The sequence below is a fragment of the Aplidium turbinatum genome, chromosome 2, assembly GCF_918807975.1.
Source record: "Aplidium turbinatum chromosome 2, kaAplTurb1.1, whole genome shotgun sequence".
Lineage (NCBI taxonomy): Eukaryota > Metazoa > Chordata > Ascidiacea > Aplousobranchia > Polyclinidae > Aplidium > Aplidium turbinatum.
Window position 1 is genome coordinate 25,422,594 of NC_137473.1, and position 22,047 is coordinate 25,444,640.

The 22,047-nt window shown below is 38.4% G+C and overlaps 2 protein-coding genes across 3 annotated transcripts in view; both read right to left on the reverse strand.

Annotated features, from left to right (window-relative positions):
• Positions 1–5,156: 5,156 nt before the first annotated feature.
• LOC145788457 (uncharacterized) lies at positions 5,157–7,663 on the reverse strand. Its single transcript, XM_082600223.1, has 3 exons — positions 7,212–7,663; positions 6,774–6,915; positions 5,157–6,687 (listed from the first exon to the last, which is right to left on the reverse strand). The coding sequence occupies exons 1-3, from the start codon at positions 7,603–7,605 to the stop codon at positions 5,157–5,159; spliced, it is 2,067 nt and encodes a 688-aa protein (XP_082456349.1). The 5' UTR covers positions 7,606–7,663.
• A 1,865-nt stretch (positions 7,664–9,528) lies between these two features.
• Positions 9,529–22,047, reverse strand: part of LOC145787485 (ubiquitin-conjugating enzyme E2 T-like) — a 43,206-nt gene continuing 30,687 nt past the window's right edge. Inside the window, exons 4-6 of one of the 2 annotated variants that reach the window (XM_082599253.1) lie at positions 20,458–20,541; positions 18,182–18,250; positions 9,529–10,762 (exon numbers count right to left, since the gene is read on the reverse strand). In XM_082599253.1, the coding sequence (XP_082455379.1) occupies positions 18,218–18,250; positions 20,458–20,541 (117 nt within the window). In that variant the 3' untranslated portion in view covers positions 9,529–10,762; positions 18,182–18,217. Of the gene's footprint in view, positions 10,763–18,181; positions 18,254–20,457; positions 20,542–22,047 lie in introns of both variants that reach the window. The other variant, XM_082599247.1, reaches the window with a different exon arrangement.

Consider the following 22,047-nt stretch of genomic DNA (forward strand, 5'->3'; position numbering starts at 1 on the left):
GCTATCGTTGAAAAGCACAGGCATAGATCTAACCAACTAAGTTAATATCAAGTCCCAAAATACTACTAGCTCCATCTAGTGGCCACCTAAACTTGACCAAATGCAAACCATCACCAAAACTTCATTTTAAATGATAAACAATCTAAATCAAATCCAATTAAAAGAACATGTCACTGTTTATTGAAGGGCTAACCTTCATTTTTATATCTTATTTAATATAGGAGCAATCGTTGTTCGAAGACAGCCCCCCAACGAAGCTTTTTCCCAATGCATTTCAATGGCGAATCGATCGTCTTTCAGTTCACGCCCTGCGTGTTCACGATAATTAATTGTCTCCCATTTGTTCATTTCTTGCTCAATTTCAACAGATTTGCTATCGTTGAAAAGCACAAGCATATATCTAACTAACTAAGTTAATATCAAATTCCAAAATACTACTAGCTCTATCTAGTGGCTACCTAAACTTGACCAAATTCAAACCATTATTAAAAGTTTATTTGCAATGATAAAAACATTTAATGACAACCAATTAAAAGAACATATTACTGTTTATTGAAGTGTTAACTTTCATTTTTATATCTTATTTAATATGCGAGCAATCGTTGTTCGAAGACAGCCCACCAACGAAGCTTTTGCCCAATGCATTTCAATGACGAATCGATCGTCTTTCAGTTCACGCCCTGTGTGATCACGATAATTAATTGTCTCCCATTTATTCATTTCTTGCTCAATTTCAACAGATTTGCTATCGTTGAAAAGCAGAAGCATATATCTAACCAACCAAGTTAATATCAAGTCCCAAAAAACAACTAGCTCCATCTAGTGGCCACCTAAACTTGACCGAATTCAAACCACTATCAAAAGTTTATTTGCAATGATAACAATCTAAATAAAATCCAATTAAAAGAACATATTACTGTTTATTGAAGGGCTAACTTTCATTTTTATATCTTATTTAATTCTTATTTAATATGCGAGCAATCGTTGTTCGAAGACAGCCCCCCAACGAAGCTTTTGCCCAATGCATTTCAATGGCGAATCGATCGTCTTTCAGTTCACGCCCTGCGTGTTCACGATAATTAATTGTCTCCCATTTATTCATTTCTTGCTCAATTTCAACAGATTTGCTATCGTTGAAAAGCACAAGCATATATCTAACTAACTAAGTTAATATCAAGTCTCAAAATACTACTAGCTCCATCTAGTGGCCACCTAAACTTGACCAAATTCAAACCATCACCAAAACTTCATTTTAAATGATAAAAACATTTAACGACAACCAATTAAAAGAACATATTACTGTTTATTGAAGTGTTAACTTTCATTTTTATATCTTATTTAATATGCGAGCAATCGTTGTTCGAAGACAGCCCCCCAACGAAGCTTTTGCTCAATGCATTTCAATGGCGAATCGATCGTCTTTCAGTTCACGCCCTGCGTGTTCACGATAATTAATTGTCTCCCATTTGTTCATTTCTTGCTCAATTGCAACAGATTTGCTATCGTTGAAAAGCAGAAGCATAGATCTAACCAACTAAGTTAATATCAAGTCCCAAAACACTACTAGCTCCATCTAGTGGCCACCTAAACTTGACCAAATGCAAACCATCACCAAAACTTCATTTTAAATGATAAACAATCTAAATCAAATCCAATTAAAAGAACATGTCACTGTTTATTGAAGGGCTAACCTTCATTTTTATATCTTATTTAATATAGGAGCAATCGTTGTTCGAAGACAGCCCCCCAACGAAGCTTTTTCCCAATGCATTTCAATGGCGAATCGATCGTCTTTCAGTTCACGCCCTGCGTGTTCACGATAATTAATTGTCTCCCATTTATTCATTTCTTGCTCAATTTCAACAGATTTGCTATCGTTGAAAAGCACAAGCATAGATCTAACCAACTAAGTTAATACCAAATCCCAAAATACTACTAGCTCTATCTAGTGGCCACCTAAACTTGAACTGTTGCCAATGCAGCATTTTTCGTCGTAATATGCTTGAGCTTGGATTACAAAGCAAAGAAAGCATTAATTAAAATTGCTTAACCATGTACTTCTATACTACTAAAATGACTCTCACATACCGTGCCTTTAAAAAAAAATTTTGTTTGCCTGTGTTATCTTTGATAGCTCAATGATGAAATCTAATCTTCAAACTTTTCTGTTGAGCCCACTGTTGATGAGCAGTGAATGTGGTTGCGTCTTGCGTGTGATTGGTGAAGTAATCTATAAATCAATCTAATTGTTCTCCAAGGTTAAAACAATGATATCATTACATATTATGCAGTGCATGCACGTAGGCCTACTGTATAATGCTGCAGATTATTTCTCCCAGGTTGGTATTATAACTGACGTGCGTGTAGGCTATATTGCCTTTTTATTTGTGTGTAGCCTACATCGCCATATTTTGTACAGCGCTACAATTTAACAATTGTGTAATTTGTTTGACCAAATCGGGCCTAAAAACGCAATTTTTTCGGTGTCTGGCACAAAAGGCAATCATGAAAACACAATGCATAAGCGATTTGAAGTATCAGGAATGCAGCAATGCTATGGGAGGCGAAGCCCCCCAGAAGTTTGAATAACTTTGACTACTACGCCTTTGGGCCCACCTACTTTTAAAATGGTTCCTCCATCCCTGTACGCCTAGTCAACTACGTTCGAGCAGGTGAGCAATATCACTTAAGCTTGGGATTTGAAGGAATATTTGACAACACTTTTATTTAACCCACCCTCCTTCGGGCACGTTCTTTTGCTTCTCAATGCCTGTAGATATCCCTAGTAAAATTGTGCTATTAGAGAATGCTTCAACGTAATGGTACCGTGGCGGGACAGGGCTACACTGGAGGCAGAAATTCTACGCCACATCGCACCAGGAACAGAGATTCATTCCGATGAATGGGGTCAGTGCCGTTCTTAGGGTAGTTCGGGCCCTGTGCGGAATATGCTTTGCGGGCCCCAATGCCAATGATCCAATTCAGTAGCGTAGCTAGGTACTTTGAAAGGGGAGGGGCGGCGTGATCGTCGATGGTGACAATCAGCGGTGGGAGGTCTGGGGGGTCTCCCCCAGAAAATTTTGAAAAATTACTTTGAATTTGGGGCATTCTTAGAGCATGTTCAACAAAAATTTAGATATGAATATTACTGTAATATAGTGCTGTCCGGTGGCATAGCAAAAGGATAAGATCATGCTTTCTTTGGCATTTTTCGGAAATAAAGCTATGTCTCTATGTTGAGTCTGGATGCAACCTATTTCGTCTCCTGAAAAATTCGTACTCCGATTTTGTACCCTGAAATCGTGTAACAAATGTTTTTTTTTTCGTCCCCTGAAAAGATCGAGAAATTTTGAAATGTTTGCGGCAACTCCGATCAGCGAATTCGGCTATGTCGTGTTTTTTTTCTCGATCTTTTCAGGTTACGAAATGTTCAGGGGACGAAATAGGTTGAATTCGTTGAGTCTCTATGTTTTCTTGTTGTTAATTCCTTTTTGAATTTTTCCATTGAAAATGACAAAATTACTGCATTTTTTGAGTAAATTGCGGGCCCCCTAATTTGCGGGCCCTGTGCGATCGCACGGTTTGCACACCCCAAAGACCGGCACTGATGGGGTGCATACTCTAACTTGTCTAGTGAGCGTTTCTTGTAGTTCTATTTTAAAATGACATACACTAACATGTAAACACTTAACGTGGATTATGTTAAACATTAAATGGATTGGATGAAGTACATAAAATGCATGTAGATTAAACATTTGTGTAGACTAGGTGTACTGAGAGTAAAAATATGTAGGGGAGATGTGTCACCTATGGGACGAATATGACATTATTTCTAATAAAACGTTATTTTAAAACAAATCATGAACTAAAGCAATTTTATTGCAAAGTTTAGTCATTGTTTCATAACATGAAATCAAAACAGGGATGACTGTAGGCTAATATTCTTTATCGTTTTTTTTTTTCATCATTAAAAAGTGTCAGACAACTGTCCCATAGCCATAAGGGAGTCCTACCCATTACTGTAGCCGCCATATCGTCCATTTGCCAAAAAACAGCCCTTTTCAGGGCTACCTAATGATAAAAAAAAGTTGCTGCCCACATACTTTGTGATGTTTATTCTATTACAAACAAACTAGGCTAACAAAAGTGCAATGTCGCATGAACCAAAATTATTTTTTTAACTTAATAAAAGTTACGTCTGTAACATGATTTTTGTGTGTCAACGTTTAAGGTTTGGACCTATGAATCATTTTGTTTACACACACGGATGCCTTTGGAAAAATGACTTCATGTGGTTATGAAAAAACACGAGAATGCAAGCCCAAGTCATTTCATTACGGTTTCGTTACTTACCTTTGATCCATATTTAAGCCTAGGTTTATTCGGCTTAGCATATGTGTTGTGAAAAAATTATTTGGCTAAGCATTGAACAAAACATAAGTATCCGCACCCACTGTATCGCTGGTTGTTGTTTCTTTTTATTATTTGCAGAAGTTTCTCCATCCAAATAGGAACAATTTTCTGGTTCCTGCACTTGGAGCTGACATCACTTGCTTCCTCAACCGAACTTTTCCAGTTGATGTCGACTGCGCGCCGAGTGACAAGAATTCTTCCACGACCTCACAAAGTTCTACACCGCTCTAGAGCACACATCGCTTTCCTATTGATCAGTGTTTGTTAGGCTACATTACTTGATTCGGACAAGCCATTAGGGGAGGGTGGGGTGGTTTGAACCACTTTTCTCAATATTCCTAATGTCTGCTTCAGGATTCAATTTTTCAGCAATTTTTTTGCATGACATCCAAGTCTAGGATGTACTTGAGCAAGCCCAAAGTGAATTTGCAAATGAAATTTATTACAACGAAAAATATAAAGTATTTTCAGAAAGTTCTCAAGTGGTTCAAATCACCCTTGGGTTGGGGTGATTTGAACCACTCAAAAGGGTGATTTGAACCACACTGGGGTAATTTAACCCACCTTTTCAAAGTTGGATAAATACACATTGTTTCACAAATAATCAATGAAAAAGATGTCTCAAACATTTACAGCGGTATAAGTACAAAAATAATAAAAAACATGCAACACAAACAACGACCAGTAACTGTCAATCAACTGTCTCGTAAGAGTAATTAAGCATTGTCAACATCAATATGTTATCATTCCAAATTGAACTCTTTCAGGCAACAATTGAATATAAAATGGCTCTCCCTTCTTGCAGTTCCTCCCGCTTTTTGTGGATTGGGTAAAACTTTTACTATGTCGCTTCGTGGAAAAGACCCTTCATCATTTTCTTTGAATGTAAATGATGGCTTTCCACTCTTATTTGTAGATGGAACCTTTTGCAAGAAGCGAGCTTCAGGCTCCTCGTCGATTGTGCCCACGTCATCTATCTTGCCAATGTAATGACGTGTGTTCTCTTTGGTATTAAATTTAACAACAACAAAATCTCCTACAGCAAGTTCTTTGGGATTTTGCTCTTCATTTACACTACTTCCACTCTCTGATGCTGTGTCTGACATATCGTTCAAAGGAACTGCATCATCCTCATCAGAACTTGAGCTTTCATTAAGAGCTAGCACACGTTTTGTGGGGGGTTTCTTTGGCTTTGGTCTAATAATTTTTTGTTTTCTTCTGAGCAATTTTTCCTGCTTTGCACGTCTTTCTTCGTGCTGAATTTTTATTGCCTGTTTTTCTGGAGTCTCTGTGAGAACCCGACTTTTTACTCGTTTCCTTTTGCGTTGAACTCTTGGGGTTTTGCTTGATGGTAATGGAATAACTTCGTTGGGTGGTATGAAGCTTTCTGAGGCGTGATATTCCTCGAGATCTTGCAATGAAGATACGGGTAAATGTGTCGCACCTTCAAAGAAATAAGCATTATCAGTTGATCGGTTAGCAATAGTGTTGGGAACTGCGGCCATAACATTAGCTTCATTCACTTCAGGTTGATGGGAGGTAGGCCTACTTGTTTGGGGATTTGGTCTATCACTCAGAAGTGATGGGGCAAAATCTGTGTCTGTGAATATACTTTTGTTAAAAGGATATATTCCTGTAGAGGCAAAGCCAGAAGTGATGTTCCTTGGCGTCATAGCGTTTAAAAAAGCCTCCTTAACGCATTGTGGAATGTCATAAATCCGAAAAGTTTTGTTGTTGTAGGTTCGCATCCATCCATCTACAGCCTGGTTGTAATAGCCTTTAAATGGCCCAAACACTGATTTATCAAGCGGTTGAAGTTTGTGAGAAGTGTGAGGAGGCAAAGTCAGCAATTCAATGCCACTTTTATCAGCAAACTCCACAGCCTCCCAAGAAACGTGAGACTCATGGTTGTCGAGAATTAAGAGGACAGGTTGAGAGGGGGAACAACCACTATGCTTCACAAAATGTTTCAAGTAGACCAAAAATTTTTCTTCGTTAATCCACCCAGATTTGGTACCTTCTCCAATGGATTCTGCTGGTCCATGTCTAACAAATTCCTCCTTATATCTTACTCTTGGAAAGATAAACATGGGGGGAATGGCAACACCTGAAGCACTGACAGCACATACAACTGTTACAAGTTCTCCTCTCTCTGCAGATGTCACAGAACCAACTTGTTTTTTTCCTTTCGTTGTCACGATATGATTTGGTCTTTGCACGGTTGTGACACCTGTTTCATCAAGGTTGTATATTCTACTTGCAGCAAAGTTGTACCTAAAACACAAAACGATACAATGAAGCCTTTTTCAGATCATAAGAATTGCTAAGTACAAAGCAATGTTAGGCTATTGTTACGAGACCTGTCCATAACTCTTCCAAGGTTGTCGAAAAACTCCCCAACAGTTGTTTTGTTGAAAGCTGTCGCTCTTCCTAAAGACGTCGCTTCTGGTTTACGACATGTCAGATGGTGTCTCTCCTTGAAACCTTCAAACCAGTCAATTCCTGCAAAAGTTTATGGGAAAGAATTGAGAGGTGGTGTGTGTTGAGTAATGTCGAAAAAACAAACCAATGTGATCTACAATGTGCTACCGTACACAATTTTCTACACAGAATTAATAAACAAGTTAATCGTGTCTGATTAACGAAACGTCGGAAAATAAATGCAGATTATCACTAAAAACACCTTGTGATAGTTTTGCTTATTTTACACCAGAAGAGCGTATCATGTTATTGAATTAAATGCCTGGTGAACAGTCTCATTCAATTTTTAAACAACATAGGCTTAAAATAAAACAAACCTGCCATCTTAGAAACCACCCAGTTACTTGGCATCTGAATGTTGTTCTTGTCAGCCAAACTGAAAGCCAACTCACGGCATTTGGTGCGTGTGAGTCCGTGAAATCTATCGTCCAGGTCTTTTATGTGCTGTGCGAGCAGACTTTCCAACTCCCAAGGAAACACCAGACTTTTTACCTTCGTTCTATTATAGCCAATGTTTTCTGAGAGTCTACCATTATCAGATCCAGGACGATTGCACTCTTTGTAATAGCGACCTAAAGTGGTCCTGTTAATATGTCTTCTTTTGGCAACTTCTCTGATCGACATTCCATTCTTTATTTCCTCCAAAGCAAGCAACATCTCCTCACGAGTGGCTGATGCGTGGCTTGTAGTTCTAACATGTTTGCGAGGCATAGTGATGGAAATAAAAACTTAAATTCAACTAATGCTTGTAATTTACTGTGGCCAATAGGAATACCCTGTGTAAGCAATATTACTACAGTTAACATAGACTGTATAGCCTATTTATAAGTAGCCAAATGCATACTAAAGCACTAGACTTACAATACATTGACTACTACAGACCGCAAACTATTTCAGAAGAAGCTACTAAAACTTATTTTCTTCTGGGAGGTTTGAGCCACCGGTTCAAACCTCCCGAATCAACTGGTTCAAACCTCCCTGTTGCCACCATTTTAAGAAACTTGTCTAATCAGCTATTAAATCTTTCACTTACAGAGCATTTGCCAGCATCATTAAACACCTTTTAGATAGGACTACTCATGGTAGTATTAACTATTGCCTAAGTAAAACAGCGAAGATGGCATGCAGCTACAAACTGAAATTCCTAAAATTTACTTTTTGCAAGGAAAACAAGTTCTAACCTGCTTGCGCTAAAATCGCTGCTGCTATCGCTCTAACGTAGACATGCTTTGGAATCACTTTACTTCCTCTGTCTACAGACATAGTTACGTCATTTCTACTTTTATGGTATCCGCAATAACAGCCATGGTTCAAACCTCCCAGTGGCTCAAACCTCCCCACTCTCCCCTACACCACCAATTAGGCTATTTGTGTGCCTGATCCTAATCCTTTCTATGACTTTAGCATTTTTTCAATATCAATGGGAGACAATTAATTATCGTGAACACGCAATGCGAATCCAGAAAGACGATCGATTCGCCATTGAAATGCATTGGGCAAAAGCTTCGTTGGGGGGCTGACTTCGAACAACGATTGCTCTTATATTAAATAAGCTATAAAAATGAAAGTTATCACTTCAATAAACAGTAACATGTTCTTTTAATTGGATTTGATTTAAATTGTTTATCATTTAAAATGAAGTTTTGGTAATGGTTTGCATTTGGTCAAGTTTAGGTGGCCACTAGATGAAGCTAGTAGTTTTTTGGGACTTGGTATTAACTTAGTTGGTTAGACCTATGCTTCTGCTTTTCAACGATAGCAAATCTGTTGAAATTGAGCAAGAAATGAATAAATGGGAGACAATTAATTATCGTGATCACACAGGGGCGTGAACTGAAAGACGATTGATTCGCCATTGAAATGCATTGGGAAAAAGCTTCGTTGGGGAGCTGTCTTCGAACAACGATTGCTCCTATATTAAATAAGATATAAAAATGAAGGTTAGCCCTTCAATAAACAGTGACATGTTCTTTTAATTGGATTTGATTTAGATTGTTTATCATTTAAAATGAAGTTTTGGTGATGGTTTGAATTTGGTCAAGTTTAGGTGGCCACTAGATGGAGCTAGTAGTATTTTGGGATTTGATATTAACTTAGTTGGTTAGATCTATGCTTGTGCTTTTCAACGATAGCAAATCTGTTGAAATTGAGCAAGAAATGAATAAATGGGAGACAATTAATTATCGTGATCACACAGGGCGTGAACTGAAAGACGATCGATTCGCCATTGAAATGCATTGGGAAAAAGCTTCGTTGGGGGGCTGTCTTCGAACAACGATTGCTCGCATATTAAATAAGATATAAAAATGAAGGTTAGCCCTTCAATAAACAGTAATATGTTCTTTTAATTGGATTTTATTTAGATTGTTTATCATTGCAAATAAACTTTTGATAGTGGTTTGAATTCGGTCAAGTTTAGGTGGCCACTAGATGGAGCTAGTAGTATTTTGGGACTTGATATTAACTTGGTTGGTTAGATATATGCTTCTGCTTTTCAACGATAGCAAATCTGTTGAAATTGAGCAAGAAATGAATAAATGGGAGACAATTAATTATCGTGATCACACAGGGCGTGAACTGAAAGACGATCGATTCGTCATTGAAATGCATTGGGCAAAAGCTTCGTTGGTGGGCTGTCTTCGAACAACGATTGCTCGCATATTAAAAAAGATATAAAAATGAAGGTTAGCCCTTCAATAAACAGTAATATGTTCTTTTAATTGGATTTTATTTAGATTGTTTATCATTGCAAATAAACTTTTGATAGTGGTTTGAATTCGGTCAAGTTTAGGTGGCCACTAGATGGAGCTAGTTGTTTTTTGGGACTTGATATTAACTTGGTTGGTTAGATATATGCTTCTGCTTTTCAACGATAGCAAATCTGTTGAAATTGAGCAAGAAATGAATAAATGGGAGACAATTAATTATCGTGATCACACAGGGCGTGAACTGAAAGACGATCGATTCGTCATTGAAATGCATTGGGAAAAAGCTTCGTTGGGGAGCTGTCTTCGAACAACGATTGCTCCTATATTAAATAAGATATAAAAATGAAGGTTAGCCCTTCAATAAACAGTGACATGTTCTTTTAATTGGATTTGATTTAGATTGTTTATCATTTAAAATGAAGCTTTGGTGATGGTTTGAATTTGGTCAAGTTTAGGTGGCCACTAGATGGAGCTAGTAGTATTTTGGGATTTGATATTAACTTAGTTGGTTAGATCTATGCTTGTGCTTTTCAACGATAGCAAATCTGTTGAAATTGAGCAAGAAATGAATAAATGGGAGACAATTAATTATCGTGAACACGCAGGGCGTGAACTGAAAGACGATCGATTCGCCATTGAAATGCTGGAGGCTTCAGAAGCTTGAATTTTCTTGTCACAGATCGTAATTTTTTTGCAGGCATTTTCCCTTGCACGACTCACAAAAAAGATACAACTTGACGATACGAATCAATGACGAAAACAAATAAAACAAACTAGCAAAAACAACATCATCATCTTGCGGAAATTCAATTATACCCAGAGAAGTTATGTCTTGAAGATGTCAAGCGCGCTTTGATAAAAAGTTGCGTTGATAAAGCGATAATTTTATACCTCAGTCAGTTAAACTCGTCACTTCCACACCGATCCAACGTTAGCAAACGTTGAATTAATGCAAAAATGACAGGCATCGCTAGCTGGGACGTAGTAGTGGCATGTCACAGTAATATGAGAAATAGTAATATCAACAAACAGACAATAGCATGACGATCCAATCCAAGATATTGATATAAAACAACTGGTTGGAGCACATGGCCACCGCTTCACCGAAAGATGGCGATTGGTCAAAGAAGATGGAAAAAGTTTTGCAGACTGTAGAACTTCTGTGGACAAAAAAACAACACAAGAACCAGAAAGCCAGTAGGAGTATTTACAATCTTACTAGTTTGCTAATAAATCTACACACATTGGTCTATCATTGCTGGGCAAAAAAAAAATATTAGTATGTTTGGTGCATGTAATGCTTAGATACCGTATTTACTTGATTGTAAGCCGCCCTTGATTGTAAGCCGCACCCGCATGTGATAGTGTTAAAAATTTAATGTAAGCCGCCCTTGAATGTAAGCTGCAAATACTGTTATATGATCTTATAATTTTACAAAGTAATTTTGAAAACCGCAAGGTTGGCAACCCTGACCATAATAAAACTGTTTTGTTTAGTTTGTTAATGAAACTGACAACTCCTTTTGTTCTCTCGAATACACGTCATAAATGCACGTGACAATTTAAAATGCACGTCACAACTTCACAATTGTCGGCATCAGACAAGGCAGTAGGCTACGGCAAAACATCTATGGCAAAGTCGACAAGGAAAAAGGCAAAAACAAAAAATGTAAGCCGCCTTCAGGGGCGCGGGAAGTAGGGGTGCTCAAGGGGCTGCAGCCCCCCCTAGAGAAAATTCAGCCCCCCTGGAATTTTCAATAATTTCTTCAGCCCCCCCCTACAAAATTCTTACAATTTAAGGTACATAACATATTTTCAGAAAAATTTTGAACAATAATTGCTACGATGAATCGAGTTCCTGTTACGTGTGGTCACGCTCATCATTCGCAATAATGAGTCGTCAATCACAAGGAGCTATACCTCGCAGTAGCAGTACTAGCAACCCTCCCTACTACTAACACGACGGTCCATCGTTTATTGGACATCATTCTGCAATATCTACATTTCATGCTTTACTTCTGAACATTACAGTAATACATGATATTGCTTTGACATATCTTGACCGACATGACAGAAGATAATGCAATATGAGGAGACGCACGTGCAAACATATTCGAGTCAAAAATCTCAGAAAAAATGAATTCGTTTCTAAGCTTATGGCAGTAGCAAACGTTTTTGCGTCTGTCAATAACCTAAAGACGCCAAAAGATGTCAAGACCCCGAGTGAGCAAAACTCGATTTCGAAACACAAAGGAAACGGATGCTTTGTCGTCTGCGGTAGAAGGAGCGTGGAAACGGCAATAAGGCCTACATCAAAGCCCTTGATTTGGTTCAAATTGAGCTTGATCGAAGATCGACCAGGCGGATCTGCTTACAGTAGCCAACACAGAGAAGGCCCTTCTGAGCTGTGCAAACGGCGAGGAAAGATCTGATACTGAGATCAGCTTACCCGATGCCATCAGAAAAGATAGCCTACAAACGGAACTTACCTTGTTCAGCGATGTTATGTGGAAAATCCGCAAACTCCATTCAAAAGGTTGCTGAGATAATATCGCAACTACACCCTCAAACACGAGACCTTTTCAAAGAAACGCGAAAATTCGTGGAGCTCTGCCTTTGCCTCCCGTTTTGAGCTGCATCATCAGAACGTTCTTTTTCTGCTCTAGACGCCTGAAAACGTGGTTGAGAAGCTCAATGGCACAAAACTCATCTTGCGTTGATGCATGTCCACCAATACACTGTCGATGTCAAAGAACTCATGACACAGTTCATAGAGAAAACACTTGAGCGAAAATCAATCTTCGGAAGCTTGTTAAAGCTCATTTCCACAAACCGTTCTTTCCATATCACTTTCTAATTTGTTCGTTTTTATTTTAATTTCCTGAACAGCAGCTTTGTTGCCGCTTTTCATCTGTTGGCACTTCCACATAAGAGAGGTCTGGGGGGCGAAGCCCCCCAGAAGCTGACAGCACTACGACAGCTTCAGCCCCCCCTAGAGAAAAACAGTTCCCGCGCCACTGGCCGCCTTTGATTGTAAGCCGCCCTTGAATTTAAACCGCAAACATGATGGAAAAAAAAGTTTATAAGCCGCGGCTTACAATCAAGTAAATACGGTAGGATTATTTCAAGGAAGATTTAGCTTGTTCATTTTTGATTTAAAGCCTTTTACAGTTTTACATTCATTTCTTATAGTAATTGGAAGCTTGTTCCAACCTGTTGGCCCCATGTACCGTATTGATTGTTTGCAAGTGTTAATTCTGCAATATATAGAAATATAAGGAGAGTTACTTCTTGTGGTTAGGCTACTTGATTGTTTACACATAATTATATCACTGAATGTTGTGGGAAGTAGCTTTTTTGAATATTTAAACATGAAAGTTGCAATCTCTGTATTTTTCATGTGGTTAATTGATTTTAAATTATTGAGTTCCATAACTCCTTTTATGCTTTCTCTGCGGTCAATGTCAAATACAATACGAAGAAAGTTATTGCATGTACGTTGCAGCTTTTGCAATGTAGTTTTGTTTTCATGACACTATGTTGAGATACAATATAATATCTGACTCTCAACTAGAGAATGGTAAATGGAGAGAAGTGCTTGTTTGTTTAGGAAAGGCTTAATTTTTTTGTCACGCAGAGTGTTGATCTTATTTTTTGAAGCAAGATTTCCATATGAGATTTCCATGACAAATGTTCGTTTATAATTATTCCCAGAAACTTTATTGAAGCAACTTGTTCTATGTTGTTTTTTCGAATATTCAAGGGTGGGTTGCATGATAGTGACTTGCTTCCTTGACTTGAAAATAATAAATGTTTGGTTTTGGTGACATTTAGAGACAATCGATTTGTTGATAGCCATTGATCTATGCATACAAGCTCTTGATTTGCCATATCATACACAGTAAAAACGGTTTTATTTTTATACATAATGGTGGTGTCATCTGCAAACATAATTGCAGTTCCATGTTGAAGGCAGTTAGGAAAGTCATTTACATAAATCAGAAATAGAAGGGGGCCTAAGATAGACCCTTGTGGGACACACAAAGATATGTTGTTAACATTAGAAGATAGTGTGGCATTGAAAACCACTCTTTGTTTTCTATTACTCAGGTAACTCATGAACCAGTCATAGGCCACGCCTCTTATTCCGAAATGATACAATTTAGCTAGCAATATTTTAGGGAGCAAGTCTTTTAGGCGCAGACAGTTAGGTGCCGATCAAATAGGCGCACACTGTGGTGTCTGGATATTTAGGTGCGGAGCACTGTGGCGCCCGTTCATTTAGGTGCTATTCCTAATAAAGTCTGCGGATTGTATCAGCTTGGCAGGTAGGGCAATGCTTTTCGCACAAAATGTTATATTGAACAGAAAAATATGTCATGGCTTCCGTGAGTGAAGCTGCTTAAACCGGCAATGCTTTTCACACAAAATGTTATATTGAACAGAAAAGTATATTGTATTTTAATGTGCGTGTTCGGCATTTATTTGTTGTTAGACTAGGTTTCAAGTTTCCAAACATGACTGAGTTCACTTATAGTGAGTCAAATAATAACTACACTAAACATCAGTAAAAAATATACCGTAGCCTATATTCAAGCGGGTGGTAAGCTTGAGTGAAGAATAACTTAGTTTTCCGTCAAAACCCCGACTAGGTTTAATAACAAGCAAAGTCGCACCGTTATGCTTGCAACTTGTAGCCAGGGTTCATATGCCCTATAGAAATGTATTCATGTAGTAGAGCGTTGTCTCATACGTACTCGCCACACGACCAATCCATCCGAGTAGAAGTAATTGCGAAAGACAACAGATTAAGCAAGGTTCCATCTGGCTGCAACCTGTGTTCAGGATGCATAGCAAATGTCCTGTGGAGATGTGCTAATATAAAGAGTAGTAGAACGTTATCTCGCACCTCATCTCCACACGTGAATTAACAAAATAACATATTTTTTGTTCAATATTTATATAACATTTTATGTGAAAAGCATTGCCCCACCTGCCAAGCTGATACAATCTGCAGACTTTACTAGGAATAGCACGTAAATGAACGGGCGCCACAGTGCCCCGCACCTAAATATCCAGACGCCACAGTGTGCGCGCCTATTTGACCGGCGCCTAACTGTCTGCGCCTAAAAGACGTGGACCCATATTTTATGGTCAATGGTGTCAAATGCTTTAGATAAATCAAGAAAGATTCCTAATGCAAGATGGTTGTCATTGAGTATACTGGTGATACTTTCTATTAGCATTGAAGCAGCATGGCTTGTGGAATGATTTTTCCTGAAACCAAATTGATTGTTATAGAAAAATTTATGTCTAATTAAAAAAGAGTATAATCTGTTGTGCATGATTCTTTCTAATATCTTTGAAAAAACAGGTAGTAGGCTGACTGGTCTGTAGTTGTTTGAATCTTTGCAGCTACCCTTTTTAAAGATGGTATCACCTTCCCCAACTTAAATGAATTTATGAATTTTCCACTTGTTGAAGATAAGTTAAATATATGAGTTAAAGCATGCAGTATATTGTTTGGGGTTGACTTTACAACTATGGATGCTATTTCATCGTTGCCACTGTTAGTTTTTGCTGGCATGACATGAATAATATTATTTATTTCATTCAGAGTAGTTTGATAAATATAAATTGTCTCAGAGCATGAAGAATCAAGATATGTTGAAAATTTTGTATTTGATTTGGGAATTTTTCTTGTAAGGGAATGGGCAGCGCAGGAAAAGTGATCATTGAAGTGATTTGCAATAATTAATCTGTCAGTGACTGTACTATCATATATTTTGATGCCATGGTTAGTAGGGTGGCTCTTAAAATTGAGTTTTTGAATTTTGCTTGGGACACCCTTTCAAATGGTGAGGTTGTCAGAAAAAATAACTCTTGCAAATTTTTTTTTAATTTGAAGTTGATTTAGGGGTGGCCCTCCCCCCCTAAAGTTCTGTGCCCTCCCTCGAAATACCAAATCTGCGTATCTCGAAAACCACTTGAGCTAGAGATACGGTTTTTGTGTTAAAAGATGCAGAAAACATGGTTTTCTATCTGCTTTCTGAACATTGAATGCATCTATCTTGAGTAGAAAAGCAGTTATTTAGAAAAAAACGCATTTGACAAAATCTTGATTTTACAACCTTTTTTGTGACCACGAAACCGTCTATAAAATTTCGTTTTTTTTTCTTAATTTTTGCACCTTAGAAGGAACACTGGTAACGATGTTCATTTCAAAATGTAATTCTGGTCAGTACTGCAAGAAGCGATATTATCGACAATATTTTACATATTGCCTTGCGTATTGTGACAGGATGTCTGCGACCTACACCATCGGACAATTTCCCTGTCCTTGCAGGCAACCAACCAGCTGAGTTTTGTCGCGAAGAAGCCATCCTGTCTCTTTCTCTGCACTACGAACCCCAACCACTTGCTCCACTCAAGTCTCTACAAGTCTGTGAGCGAGCAATCGAGCATCCTCGGCAACTGAAATCGAGACACCCATTTGTATGTGACGCACAACTCCTGATGAAAACCGCTGAAAACCAATCCATCAGCGCGGCTACCTGGGAGGACAACAAATGGAGCTCAGAGTAGAAGAAGAACTCCTCAAGGCTCTAAAGTTTTATCTCTGACACCAGCCCCCATCCAACCAGAATGCATAGTTTGCCAAGGAAGGCCTGGGTGTGGCACAACCGCCTGCGTACTAGGCTACTGGAGTGAGACTATTCCGTTCAAACATGCACAAATGGGGGATGGCTCCATCCACAATCTGTGAGTGCGGCATAGAGGAACAAACCACAGACCACACCATCTGTAACTGCGCCAAATGGTGTGCGTGGTCTGCTTGAACTGGATGACGAATCAATGCAATTGCTGCTCGACACCTGCTCAAGCATCTAAACCGCATCGGCACTGCCCAAGGGTGGTAAAAGACAGAGCCCCTTGACCCCTGGAGTAACAAAGAAGGTTTAAACGAAGAAGAATCGACAATATTGTTCTTGTTGGAATTTGGATTCAACAGTTTCCTGTGCTCAGTAACAACTTGCAAAAGAAACTGAAGTTGGTACTCATCATCAGTTGGGAGTTTGTTAAAATCCGGGATTAGACTTAGAGCAACTCCTCTCTCTGCTCTGTCATTGACTACTGAAAGTCCCTTCGCCATGTGTAAAGCTTGAATAAATGCACCATCTTCAGTCCAATGAGCAGGATCCTTTGAAAGTATAATTATTGCTTCATCTTCAGTTCTTCACCCAACAGCTGAAGCCATTTTGAATTAGAGGTGCAATACTGTTCTAGACCCTTGTTGCTAAGAAACGCATCTACAGTACTTTGATGCTTCGTCTCCATGGTGAACGTTCTGCTGTTTCATTTAACATGGTTGCCACCATTAGCTTTTTACTTTCCACAGACAATCGAGAGTCAAACAAGGCTAGTTCAACCATTTCTTCAGACAGATACCATAAATGCAGACCAAGCTTTTTGCATAAATCGCCTTCGCCATGCAACAAGTGCGATGCATAGCACCTGAAGCTTGAAAGCGGATTCTACGCTCAAGAGTTTCTCCAAGGAATATGACAAAAAACGGGCATTTTAGCTATGCATGAATGCATAAAAGTTTAGAAATACTTATTTCGTTTATTGCTTTACCAATTTTACAGGTTAGTTTATGAACTTTGTTTATTGAATAGCTTGGGCCACAATACTTGTTTAGCACTGTTTTGTGCTAGAATACCGAAAACAGGTTTTTTCTAATAACTGCTTTTCTACTCAAGATAGACGCAATCACTGTTCAGAAAGCAGATAGGAAATCATGCTTTCTGCATCTTTTGACACAAAAACCGTATCTCTAGCTCAAGCAGTTTTTGAGATATGCAGATTTGGTATTTGGAGGAGGGCGCAAAACTTTAGGGGGGGAGGGCCACCTCTAAATCAATTTCAAATTCAAAAATTTTTTGCAAGAGTTATTTTTTCTGACAACCTCACCTTTTCAAAGGGTGTCCCACACAAAATTCAAATTTTTTTCATTTTTTGCCAAATAAGAGCCACCCTAATGGTTAGTCTTAGACCGGGATTTACCTAATAGATTGTTGATTGTTTGCCAAGTAGCTTTCATATTAAACTTTTGCTTTTCAAATTTAGATTTAAAAAATTCCTTCTTTTTTTGTTGAACTGTATGAAAGTATAAGTTTCTTGCAGAGGTGTAGTTCTTTTTGGAGTGAATAGTTTTATTTGATATGTACTTTTTAAACAAACGCTCATTTCTTCGTAATAGATGTAGTAGTTCTTTATCAAACCAAGAATTAATCTTTTTTAAACTAAAGGTGTTTTTTGTAAAGGAAAATGCTTATTAAATTGACTGGTATATGCTCCTATGAATGACTCATAAGCTTTATCAGCATCAGTTTGATTTAAGCAACAAGTGATGTCCACATTTTCTAGAGCATTTGAGAAATTTTGTATGTTTGAGAAATTAAATGATCTGGTATATTGATGACATGTAACTGAGGGTTTTCCAATGTTTGTACCATGCATAACTGGGAAGTGGTCTGAGATTGCATTAATTAGAATTCAACACCGACTTTCATTACCTGTTTGCACATCTTCCAGAAGCCCAAGGTCCACCATCAACAACCAGAAGGTCCGCCAGTTGAGTAGCCCTGCTGTAAACAGTAGATGGCTAGAAGATGATAATAGAATCGACAAGGGGGAAATTTTAATTTTCCGTTTGCGAAACCCACACTTTTTTTTCTTACAGGTCATGTTTCTCTTTCATCCTTGTCGATTCAATGGTTCTAGTGTTTACCGTACAAAACAGGGCTTGTTGCTGACACAACTTGCAAAAAACGCAATTTTTGGGAAGAACCGATCCTTGTTAACAGATTAAGCAAACTATTAGCGATAGTTTAGTCGGCCATAGTCAATCATGCGTACAGGAGTGGCAAAAATTCGTTTCCCGCTTAATAAGCCTAACATCGTCCGGTCCCGAGGTGGGCTTAATAAGCGGGAACTACTGCAGTCCTCGAAATTAGCGGCGGCACACGGCAATTGATGCCGCAAACGTCATAATGGCCATTCTGCTACGGCAATACAAATGCCGTCGCAAAATGAGTATTTAATTCGGACAAAAATTGTTCAAAATTTCTTCCTGTTTGATTTACTCGCAGCGTGAGTTTAATCTGCAGAAACATCGCACCAGAACCTCACCTCGGACTATTTTACTTGCAGTGAACACTCACACAGTCTTCAAAATTAGCATATTTTTACTTCGCAAAACCGTTGACGAGGCCAAACTGCAAAAGTTGAAATTTCCTCGGCAAATGCTGTGAACGTTTATTACGAAAAAATTGTACCAAAACATGTAAAACGAGAAGAGAAAAAAAATAATTGAATAGTCTATCACGACCGCACTGTTTGATTTGTTGTGATGTAATAATACCAAAAGCAGCGGTAAAGCGATCAACGCGATACGCACGCTGATTCACGTTACGGTGATTCACGTTATAACTCATTGGGGGGAAAAGTAAGTTAATTTTGGGTTGATTCAACGTTCGAGTTAGCACAAATCGATTTAATTTTCCCGACGAGTTATATCGCGTAACAACAATGCCCAATAAGAAATTTACGTTTGTTTTACATTAATTCAACATCTAGCGATGTTATCATGAAATAACGTTAATTGCTCAATTAGGTACCGATAACAAATCAATAGCTCCCTGCGAGAAGATTGCCTCGATTTACGTATACAGTACACTAACATATTTTCGGCAAAATTAGGATACTGCGAGCAACACAAAGTCTGTTGGATAAAGAACTAGTGAGAATCGGAATCATCGGAGGATGAGGTTGTCGCGTCGTCACTGGAATACTTGAAGACGCAAAACTGCCCGTTCATGAACGCGCGATGCCATATGATCGGAAGCATTACTTTTCTTTACTGCCGAAGAACCATTTATCCAATTTTGTACCACTTTTTATATTCGGAACGACACCGGTCAAAAATAAGCATTCGATGAAAGAATAACTTTTGCGTAACAATTAAGCCAGTATTTATAAGGCTGCAAACTTTTTACAGTTCACAAGAGCATTTTCAGCGCATAAAATAGCGTGCGTGATGCTCTGGGCTACCGCCGTGTGACACACGATGATGAAGAAGCCCATAAAATTTCGTTTGATTAAAGCATACAGCAATTGCCGCCGAAATCCAAGGTTTGTTGATTTGGCGACGGCAATGTTTTTGCCGTCGTAGATGGAAGCTAATTTCGAGGACTGCTGTATAAGCAAAGTAGTAGCCTTTGCGCATAGTTTTCAAACGTCGAGCACAGCTTTTTAGTTTGACCTGAAAACATGAAAAACAAAGTTTATAAATAAATGGAGTATTTTTATGACAATAAATGATTTTGCTAGCCTATAAATTTCCAAATGATGCAAAAGTCAAATGAATTTTTTCAATCTTTTTAGATTTGAAATAAATCTGCCTGTTTGTTTATTCTCTTTCACGAGAGCATTCCTTTTCCTGAAGCGGTTGAGTTTCATCAAATGGGTGCAAAGCTGTGCAGCCTTGCTGCATAGCCTTTGACTTTTGGTTGAAATGATTATTTAGGTCAGAATATAGTGACTTCCAATCAACGTTAAAACGTTGGTAATTTCAAATAGACTACAACTTTATCACTTATGAAAGCAAAAGAACATACCCTATGGCCTACATCTGGGTCTGGGGGGCAAGAACAAAAGCTAGTAAACGGCATGTCATCTTATGCCTTCATTATTGGGAAGCATGCCATACACGACACATGGCCTTAATTGATAAAGATTTTATTATGTGGAAAAACCAATAAACCTCTTAATTTTATGTTGCCACACTTACAGTATAGTTTTCTTTTGCATACTTGTCTGTCCATTCCTTCGCCTTTTTAACGAATGTTTGGTGATTATACTTGTATTCGGACGCCTAAAATTTAAAAACAATGCAAGAGCAAAGTTTATAAAATAAAGTTATCACGGCTCCAACATACCATCTCAATATGACAAATTTAAACATAATGCAAATGAATGTTCAATGAGACAAAAACAATAAAAAGTGATCGGGACACATCACACGCAATATCAATAAATGGAGTCAAATTCATATAAACTACAAAAACAAATATCATACAATTCCTTTTTTAGAGAGGGATTTATTTATTGGTTGGTGCTAGTAACCTAAATGTGGGCTACTATCAAATCAAAACATAATGTAACTGCAAAAAAGATCACAATACCGGTGCAACTAAACTTAGATGTACAATATTAGCATCACAGCAAAGTGACCGTTCAAAGTCTTTAAGTCAAGCAGCCACTCTCAGACATAACAATGATATAATAAAATAATATGGCTTTAATTGATACCGCAACTTTGGGTGAGATATTAGATGACACTTTTTGCATTATAAAAAAGTCTGCGGTCAACCAATTCCATCAACATTTGAACAGCATATCTTCTTCAATTCAATTCACAACAGAACATGAAAAAAACAACTCCATATCATTTTTAGACGTCTTAGTCATTCGTCACAATGCCACAAACACATTGACCACTACAATTTTCAAAAAACCCACACACACTGACAGATATTTAAATTTTAATTCACACCATCCAAAACATCAAAAACTTACTGTAGCTAAAACTTTGTATGACCGCATTCACACACATGTCGCAGATCCGCATGAACATTCACGACAGAACAAAGCATTACACAATACGTTGCGCCTCAATGGATTTCCAAGAAAGCATGCTTGCCAACGACAACCTAAAAGTTTAGTACCTCCTTCTACCCAGTATAAGTCTTCAGTTTCTTTACCTTATGTTAAGGGAGTTTCAATGCCTCAGCTGTGTGGAACCGCAGCAGACACACAAAAAAGATGGATGTATGCATTAACGACACCTTGCGCATCATCACTGGCTGTCTCCGCCCCACACCTACTGCTTATCTGCCAACTTTGGCTGGCATTGCTCCTGCTCATGTCCGTAGGGAAGAAGCCTCTTACAAACTGGCTCTACATGCGAGACTCGATCCTCAACACCTTCTCCATAGTCACTCCCAAACAAATGGACCAGTCAGACCTCAACGCCTATCATCAAGGCGCCCATTCCATCGATATGCTATACAACTTGTGGATAAGAACTTCAGCTGCATGGAAACATGGGCCCAAGAATGGAACGAGCTGCCACATATCCCTCCCCAGTTTTCAGTTATGCCAGCACTCTCCATCCCTCCTGGAGCAGACCTCTCAAGAAAGGCATGGGTCACATTGAACAGGATCAGATGTGACGTTGGCTGTACTGGAGCTAATCTGTTTAGGTGGGGGTTGCATAATTCGCCGATATGTGTCTGCGGAGCGGTAGAACAAACAATGCAACACATACTCCACGAATGTTCCATCTTACGACCCCCAAGTGGAATCACTGGTATTCGAC